Source organism: Phodopus roborovskii, unplaced genomic scaffold (genome assembly GCF_943737965.1).
Source record: "Phodopus roborovskii unplaced genomic scaffold, PHOROB, whole genome shotgun sequence".
Taxonomy (NCBI): Eukaryota; Metazoa; Chordata; class Mammalia; order Rodentia; family Cricetidae; genus Phodopus; species Phodopus roborovskii.
In genome coordinates this window covers 16,839,124-16,849,158 of record NW_026126480.1, presented here as the reverse complement: position 1 = coordinate 16,849,158, position 10,035 = coordinate 16,839,124, and the positions used below count along the sequence as shown (strand labels likewise).

At 36.3% G+C, this 10,035-nt stretch overlaps 2 protein-coding genes across 2 annotated transcripts; one reads left to right on the top strand and one right to left on the bottom strand.

Annotated features, from left to right (window-relative positions):
- Window positions 1-664: 664 nt before the first annotated feature.
- Window positions 665-1,615, top strand: LOC127228139 (olfactory receptor 2AG2). The gene has a single exon (XM_051192614.1). The coding sequence runs from the start codon at window positions 665-667 to the stop codon at window positions 1,613-1,615; it is 951 nt and encodes a 316-aa protein (XP_051048571.1).
- Window positions 1,616-8,833: 7,218 nt separating this feature from the next.
- On the bottom strand, window positions 8,834-10,035 carry LOC127228159 (olfactory receptor 2D3). Its single transcript, XM_051192634.1, has one exon. The coding sequence runs from the start codon at window positions 9,981-9,983 to the stop codon at window positions 9,057-9,059; it is 927 nt and encodes a 308-aa protein (XP_051048591.1). The 5' UTR covers window positions 9,984-10,035; the 3' UTR covers window positions 8,834-9,056.

Here is a 10,035-nt window from a genome sequence, read left to right as displayed (position 1 = left end):
AAGTATAAGAGATCATGTGGTCCAATGACCAATGATTCCACTTTTGAGAAAACTATTAATTAGATCAGGAAGAATAGGCAGAATAGTCAAAAGAAGAAAATGAATCTGTTATGAATTAATCATTAAAATATGAATTCTTTAAGACTCTCCATGGAAGGCCTCACCCTCCCTGGGAAGGAGAAAGGAATTGGGATGGAGGGGGGCAGGGGAGGACAGGAGGGTGCGGGAACTGGGATTGATAAGTAAAACAAGCTTGTTTCAATTTTAAATGAAAAATTATATTTAAAAATCTCAATTCTAATCTCAAGCAGATTAAATGCTAGAAAAATGCTCAGTATGTTTTTAATATGAAGACAGACATGGTTATATCTACCTATAAAAAATATTTGCTTATGTACAATTTTTATTAATAACTTAAGAAAACGATTTTCAGTGTTTTGGATTTTTCAATGTGCTGTTTCCTATTTAAGTGATGATGTACAAAAATTCAATAAAACATTCAGAAACCAGAGAATATGCTTAGCTAAGAAAAGGAAAGGCTGCTGAATGATACCATTGGTCCATCCACAGTATCCTAGAGCAATTCCAAATTGGGTTGAATTCCTTCAGAAAGGTTTCCACTGAGAATGCATCTGTTTCTAGGCAACAGAAAAGACCATTCACAATGGAACTCAGGAACTTCACCTTGGAAAGTGGCTTCATCTTGGTGGGTATTCTGGATGACAGTGGCTCTCCTGAACTGCTCTGTGTCATGATCACAGTCCTGTACATATTGGCCTTGACCAGCAATGGACTGCTGCTCCTGGTCATCACAGTAGATGCCCGGCTCCATGTGCCCATGTACCTCCTACTCAGGCAACTTTCTTTCATTGATCTCCTCTTCACATCAGTTGTCACTCCCAAGGCTGTTGTGGATTTTCTACTCAGAGATAACAGCATATCTTTTGAGAGCTGTGCACTTCAATTGTTTTCGGCAATGACATTGGGTGGTTCAGAAGACCTCCTTCTGGCCTTCATGGCCTATGACAGGTATGTGGCCATTTGTCATCCTTTAAACTACATGATCTTAATGAGTCCAAAGGTCTGCTGGCTCATGGTGGCCACATCATGGATCCTGTCATCCCTTAGTGCACTAGGGCATACTATGTACACAATGCACTTTCCTTTCTGCATGTCCCGGGAAATCAGACACCTCCTCTGTGAAGTTCCTCCATTGTTGAAGTTGGCTTGTGTAGACACCTCTCAATATGAGCTCATGGTTTATGTAACAGGGGTGATATTCCTATTGCTTCCTCTTTCTGCCATTTCTACTTCCTACTCACTAATTCTGTTCACTGTTCTGCACATGCCTTCAAATGAAGGCAGGAAGAAAGCCCTAGTCACCTGTTCCTCCCACTTGACTGTGGTTGGGATGTTCTATGGGGGTGCCACTTTCATGTATGTTCTGCCTAGTTCCTTTCACAACCCTAAGCAAGACAATATCATCTCTGTGTTCTACACAATTGTCACACCAGCTCTGAACCCCCTCATCTACAGCCTGAGGAATAAGGAAGTCATTGGGGCTTTTAGGAGAGTGTTGGGGAGACATATTCTGCCAGTAAACTCCAGCCTTTAAGAAGGATTACAGTTGCCTCTTGTTATTCCTTATTCAAACAAATTGCTATATTCGGAACTTATTTGATGTTATTCTCTGACTTACATGATATATAAACTATTACATTCTTACGTTATTTTCAGTTGTTTATTTGGTGTGAATAGAGAGCTTAAGTTGAATCATCTGACGTATATCAGCCTGGTCTTGGGAGCCCCTGCATTTTTAAATATTTACAACAGACTAGAAGAAGAAGTTACAGTTGAATGTTTTAGGCATATTATATGGTTAATGTCATACTTGAAGAGCACCAGGTACTCAGAGATTTCTTTTCCATTTCAACACCATGGAGTGAACACTGATGATTTTAAAACCAGTGATCTGCAACACTGAGCATCAGGCAATTGCTCCTTTTGGTTCACATTCTTAGTGATCAGTAAAGAGAAATACCCAAGAAAATTTATTAACAAATTAGAAATTAGTGGTAAAGAATAATTGACATGTATTCCAGACTTGAGAAATATCCTTATAAACTCTGTAAATAAAGATATAACTATGTTAATGATGAAAGCAGATTTGAAAATGGAACCTGACATTTCTATTTGGGATCTTTTACATTCTATTTACAATGCCTACAATTAATTTTTTTAGAAGTGAGCTCAATAAAATATAGTTGGAAAATTTGTATGTAAATAAAATAAAAGATCTTCAATTAACAGCAGGAAATGATTACATATGTTTTTAGATTATTTTAAGTACATATACATAACCATGTTTAGAAACATCTAAAAGTATAAGAATTGCAGATTCTTGAGTCAAGTGCATGCATATATCTATATCCACAGGAAAGAAAGTATAAATTATGCTTATATGTGTTCTGTTCTATCATATCCCTTACTGGCATGGCAATTCATAATAAAAGGTAGAAAGTTCAAATTGCTAACAAGAGAAACCCATTATTGTGGATCATACTGCTATATGAGCACTCAGAATATTTTTAATTTATTGAAATTATTTTAAAACTAAGTCATACTATAAAGCTAAAACTGTAAAACTGCCAAGTTTTTAAAGAAACTAAAGTCACCTATAGTGTTTTACTGTCCTTTTGCTATATAAGTATGTTTGAGCTGAACTTACATATGAGTGATATTTAAACTCCTTTTGTTATTTAAAATTTGGTTAATCTTGTTACTTATTTGAAGGATAATATTAGTGCACAGGAAGAGGCCATACTATCTAAGCTTAAATCCTTACCTTTATCTTAAGTCTGCTCATCTTTGGACATAAAAAATAACACCTTTTCCATTTCAATTTGTTCCTCTCCCAGTGATGCTGGGAGGAGCCTGACCTCATGCAATTTTATGTAGATTAAATGAGGTAATAAATATTAGTGTGCTTCATTTGTGCTTAAACCTTGACTATTATGTAAATGAATAGTAAAGATCTTTGGAAAACAATCTTATTCTTTGTCATCCATGGTGCACAGTGTGATGTATTTGTAAACATACAATGTGAAGCTAATTGTTGCAACTTTTATCTCATACTCTCACAGCAAATTTCAAGTTTGCAGTATATTCTTAGTGTACTTACCATCATTGTGATATGCAATATGCAATAGACATTATGAACTATCTTCTTGTCTCAGATAAATTTTATGTTTTTTGGCCAACATCTCATCAGCATTTTATTTAGTAACCCACCATCTTACCCTGTTCTATGAGCTAAACTTTAGATTCTACAGACAAATGAATTTACACAGTAATTTTCTTTTTTCTTATATGATAATATTTTATTTGAATTTGAAACAAGTTTGTTTTACATGTCAATCCAAGTTCCCTCACCCTCCCCTCCTCCCCTGCCCACCTCCCAACCCCCATCCCATCCCTTTCTGCTCCCCAGGGAAGGTGAGGTTTCCATGGGGGAATCTTCAAAATCTGTCATATCATTTGGTACAGGGCCTAGACCCTCCTTCATGTGGAATGGGCTAGGGATAAATACTGATCCACTACCAGAGACCCCATAGACAGCCCAATCCTCCTAACCAACACCCAAGTTCAGGGGATCAGGGTTAGTCTTATGTGGGTTTCCCAGCTATCAGACAGGAGTCCATGAGCTCCCCCTTATTCAGGTCACCTGTTTCTGTGGGTTTCTCCAGCCTGGTATTGACCCCTTTGCTCATCATTCCTCCCTTTCTGCAACTGGATTCCAGGAATTCGGCTCAGTGTTTAGCTGTGGGTGTCTGCTTCTGCTTCCATCAGCTACTAAATGAAGGCTCTAGCACGGCATATAAGGTAGCCATCAATTTCATCATCAGGAAAGGGCATTTAAGGTAGCCTCTCCACTATTACTTAGTTTGTTAGTTGGGTTCATCCTTATAGATCTCTGGACATTTCCCTAGTGCTAAAGATTTCTCTTTAAATCTATAATGGCTCCCTCTATTATGTTACCTCTTTGCTTGCTCTCCTCTATTCTTTCCCTGACTCAATCTTCCTGCTCCCTCATGCCCTCCTCTCCCCTCTTCTTCTCCCCTTCTCTTTCTCCTAACTTCCTCTTCCCTTCCCCCATGCTTCCAGTTTCCTTAGGAGATTTTGTTCCTTTCCCCTTCTCCAGGGAACATGTATGTCTCTCTTAGAGTCCTTCTTGTTTTCTAGTTTTCTGGTGGTGTAGATTGTGATTTTTCTATTGGTGCCTGATATTTTCTTAAATGTTCTTGAAAATAATGTTTGTTGCAGTTACAAGAAAAATTTCTTTCTCATGAAAGGTTGAAGAAGAGTTCACAAATCAAGGTGTATCCATGTTGAAAAAATATATTTAACATAGAAATTTATATATCTGTATATACACATATTTGTATTTGTTGTTATACTCCTTGATGAATTTATCATATTATCATATATTGGTCATCTTTTATTCCTTGTGTTGATTTTAATTTAAAGTCTCTTACTTTTCATTACACAGAGTTCTTTAGTTTTGTTTATGTTCTGTATGTGGGATATATTTTTAATACCTTCACTTTCAACTAGTGTATGTTACTAAAGGGAAATAAGTCTACCATAGGTAACATATAGGTAGACTTTTCAAAAACAGTGCCATTCAGCCTTTATATGTATCATTGTTCATCTACATTTAATATAGCACTGACATTAGTAGTTTTGTTGAGTTTAAAAATTTTAGCTTAATTTTGAGAATTTCATATACAAATACTGTATATACATAATTTCTACCCTCCACCTATTTTTTATTTTCCCACAGTCTTCCTTTGTGATTCAGTTTTCCCTAGTAATAGAATGAATTCCTTCTTTATTATTTTTGTGTCTACTACACATTGATGTTTTGTTGTTACCATGAGGCTTATAAAAATATTTTGACTATATCAAATAATCTTGAAATGGTAGTGACTTGAAATGTTTGTAAAGAACAAAGAAGAAACGTGAGGAATCAAAAATAAAAGAAGAGAAACAACCAACAAGCCCTCAACATTTATATTGTATTGCTTTCTAACTTCTGAATTTTTGATCACTCACTTGCATGATCTTATATTTTTCTCAAGGTAGCCTTGGACATATAAGTTGTTATATTTTCAATTTTCATATTAAATATATAAATGGGTTATGTTCTATGTTTACATGAGAAATTATCTTGTAATGTTTCTTTTGCCAGTGAGTTTTCTAATCTCTGCTGTTCTTTTTACCTATTAAAGTCCCTTATGCTGAGGTCCCTTATATACAGGTTTGATGTACAAATTCTTCTAGATTTTTTTGTCTGGCAATGTTTTTTTGCATTTCATACACTTCTAAAGAATAGCTTTGTTGGTTATAGTAATTTTGATTAAGTTTTTTCTTCAGCTCTGAACTTATCTTCCTTCCCTCCTCATTTGTGACATCTTCACTGAGAATTCTCTATCAGACAAACTGTAATACCTTTATGTATTTTTTTTCTCCTCCTATTTAGATAATATCAGCCTTGTCCTTAACTTTTTGAGAATATAATTGGGTTTGGTTTAGTTGATTATAACTCCTGTTCTTTGACCCTTCACTACCTAGACTTTTGTTCTTTGACCCTCCACTACCTAGACTTTTGTATCCTTTAGGTTTGCAGAGTTTTATGCTGTTATCTTTTTGAATAAGCTTTCTGTAGACTTGGCATTTCCAAGTCCCCTTGAAAACTATAGCATATGAATGCTATCCATGCTATTCCAAAGATCCTGTAATATTTCATCACCATCTCTATACTTCTTCATATTTTTCTTCTTTGTCTATTTTCAAACAATCTCTCTTTTATTTCTGTTTCTTCTGTTTGATTGCATTCTGCTTTTGACATGTTCTATTATGTCTCTAATACCTCTTACAGATATCAGCTCCAGGTTTTCTGATTGTTTGCTTTTTAAAATTACTTCAATATCTCTGTTAAGTTTCTGGATAGGGTACTAGAATGTTCTTTTTCTTGGGTGAATTTTATTGAGTTTTCTTAAAATAGCTGCTCTGAATTCTTTGTCCAGGAATCCACTCATGTTGGTTGCTATAAATTTTATTTGTGTTATATTATCTTTTTTACAAGGACATTCAGATACTTCTTAATGTACAACATTATCTTTTCAGTGAAAATTGAGTGTTTGTTATAGTCTTCATAACAGCTTTATTTATCTTTATTTCTAAATAGGGTGCTCATTTTCTCAGGGTGTAAGTGATTCAGCACTATTAGCACTAGGTGGTACCTTGCATACAGTTTTTCTGAGTTTATAGTTGATGTTTTACCATTGTTTCACACTAGAGTGCCCTAAGCCCAAATTTGTACCAAATTCACAGTTGGTATATTGCTAAGAATAAATAAGGAGCGGTGTTTAAATAAGTAGCCCTTTCCTTTGAGATCCTAGAAAAACCAGGTCAAGGTCAGAGTCCTCATCTACAGTTCTGGTCTATGTAAATGGTGTGGTATTCTATCTGGCACTGAGTCCCTTTGGGAGAAAATAATCCCCAGATCCTATGCAATAATTTTGTGCATAACTCTTTTTTTCTCTGTGCATAATTATTTTCTCAGCATTGTGTTGCTTATGGTTAGGGAAGGTATGGAGTGGACAGTCTCATGGTCACAAACACAAAAATATTAGGTCACATTTGAAGCACATAGGCCTCTAAATCTAGTTCTTGCTGGGAGTAGCATCAAAGCCCACATTAACTCTTTATATCATGTACTCTTGATTCTGGACTACTACACAGCTCTCAGATAGAACAGATGCTATAATAGCCAGAGAATAAAGTGTTGCCTTACACCACTATGCACAAGGTTGGGGAAGAGGTAGTAAGGAGTTTCTTATGTACCTGTGTAACATTTCCAGATACCCTACCAAGAAGTAAGAGATGTGGTATCTGCTAAGCACTAGTTTTATTTGCATACATTCGGTACTGGATTTCATTCTAAGACCCAATTTAAGGCCTTCTCTCTTTGTAAGTATTTCACTTTCCATTTTCCCAACATGGTGTTTGGAATTTTCATGCCTTATTCATCCTTCCCATACAGTCTCAATTTGTCTGAGATGTAATTTGCCTTCTAGGTCCATGTAATCCTAATTCTTTTCTTAGCCATGTTGTCAGTCATCAGACTCTCCCAGGCACCATCTAGTAGAATGAGACTTGTTTTTGTCACCATTCCTAACAATTATTTTTAGCATTACTCTTTGTTTAATTCTGATTATAATTTTAATACCTTCTTAATTGCATGTCTACTCTGTAATCTCTGTTTCAGCTTTTCTAAGACAAATTGTAAGTATTCACATTAATAAAGTATAATAATTATAACACTAATAAATTATAGACTTGTCAGATACTATAATATAATGTTTTCAGCAATTACACATTAACAGAAAATTAGAGATATAAACATTTGGGTCCTCTATAGAATGATCGAGAAGAGTCTCTTCAAGTGCAAAACTAGTAGATAAGATTAAAATTATGCTCAGATACTGAGTACCACATATCTGATAGCTGAGACAGAATGTTTGGAATGTGAATTATTTGAAAAGTTGTGGTGTTGTGATCATACAAATTTTCCAGATCATTCAAATATTTAATTATTCAATTATTATCTTTCAAACTGAAGCTCCAATGAAAATGTTACAGCCAGATCATTTCTATAGATTAAGACTACATACAAGGAAGACTGGTCAATATCATATACAGGACCTCAGCAGAATATGGTATAACTAGTTATTCTTGTGACCACATTACTCATAACTTTCTTAAGTTATGTTTCTTGGCAATATTCCTTTCTGCTCTATGTGTTTTTCCTGAATATCGCTGGGAATTTGCTCCTATCCAAGGCTTCTTTAGGTTTGTTTCTTGTGGTGATATCTTGCTTGTACAAATAAAGTCTGTCTGAAGGTCAGAGAATGGAGCTTGCCACTAGGTAAACATAGAGGTCTGAGCTGGGCAACGGTGGCACACACCATTAATCCCAGCACCCGGGAGACAGAGGCAGGTGGATCTATGAGAGTTTAAGACCAGCCTGGTCTACAAGAGCTAGTTTCAGGACAGCCTCCAAAACCACAGAGAAACCCTGTCTTGAAGAAAAGACAAAAAAAAAAAAAAAAAAAAACCAAAACAAAATAACATAGAGGTCTGGAGATCTGTACAGACAGACAGGAAGTAAGATGGCTAGAATTAGAAAGAGGAAGTGAGATGGCTCAGCAGAGAAGGAATATAAATGGCTAGCTCAGCCAATAGAGCATGGAACTCTTAATCTCAAGGCCTTGGGTTCTGGGCACCAAAATGTAAATGGAGTTCTTAATTAGTCTAAATAATAAAAACCCAGAGTCAAATATAGAGGAAAATGCTGAGTGATCAGTAAGAAGGAGCAACCCACAACCACACTTTACCTCCTTAGTTTCTCAGCAAACAAGAGCACGAGTTCTTGTTTCTGCCCACTTATATCCTGTCTCCTCCAATCCATCTCACATCCCGTTTCTGCCCAGCCATCTCATTTCCTGTTTGTCTGAACAGACTTCCAGACTTGTTGCTAATGGCAAGCTCCATTTCCTGACCTTTAGACAGGCTTTATTTGTATAAGCAAGATTATCACCACATTTTTTTAGCCCACTGATGGTGGCTGAAATTGCACATCCTTATAATCAAATCTCTTTTTAGGATAGTAAATTTCATAAAATGTTCCTAGTCTTTAAATAAGCCATGGCCTGTACTTTTGATCCTCCAAGTATTTTTTCTAACATATTTTCATGTAGTATTTTTCTATTGAATGTATAAAATTGTTATCCCTATATTTGTGACAACTTGCTAGTAGATTCCAAAGTCATTCAATGGAGGCAAAGGGAAGGAAAGTGATTTCCTCATGTTGTGAAGTGTGATAAAAGAAAGCAAGAAAAGAAAGGATGCAGATGATAGAATCCCTTTGTCTGCTGCAAGGTACCAAATACCTTTTATATGTCTGCATCTCCAGCTTTGATTATGCCTAGTCATCCAACCAGTTTTCCTAGAGCCCCTTTTACATCTTTGTTTCTAAGGCTATAAATGATTGGGTTCAACATGGAAGTCATAACTGAATAGAACACGGAAATAACCTTATCCTTTTCACTCATTGTCTTGGAGTTGGGTCTCATGTAGGCAAATATTCCAGAGCCATAATAGAGGATCACAACAGTGAGGTGGGAACCACAGGTAGAAAAGACTTTGAGCCTTCCCTCTCCAGACTGCATCCGGATCACAGTGGAGATGATGTTCCAGTATGAAACAAGGATGAGTGAGACAGGAACTAATAGGATAATAACTCCTACTAAAAACAGAGCCATTTCAGCATTGTAAGTGTCAGCTGAAGCCAGCTTTAGAAGGGCAGGTGGCTCACAGAAGTAGTGATTAATTACATTCTGTCCCTGATACGGGATGCGCAGTGTAAATGCACTGTCCACCGAACATGCAAATGCCCCACTTATCCAGGAAACTACAGCTAACTGGACACAGACCCTCTGAGTCATGATGGTGGAATAGTGCAGAGGCTTGCAGACAGCTACATACCGGTCATAGGACATCACTGCCAGCAGAGCACACTCTGTACATCCTGCTAGGAGAAAGACCACTATCTGTATTGAACATCCAATAAAGGAAATCGTTTTCATTTTTGAAAGGAAGTGGACCAACATCTGGGGTACGATGCTGGTAGAGAAGCAGAGGTCAGCAAAGGATAAGTTTTGGAGGAAAAAGTACATGGGAGTATGAAGTCGAGAGTCAATTTGGATAAGGATTATGATCAGCAGGTTTCCAAATACAGAAAGGAGGTAGATGATCAGGAAAATACAGAATAATAAGATTTGGATTTTAGGATTTTCTGAGAGTCCGAGAAGAATAAATTCAGCTACATAAGTTTGGTTTCCTCCTCCCATTGACATTTACTCCTGTTTACCTGTCATCAGAAGGAAAAACTGTATTTTCAGTCCTTTA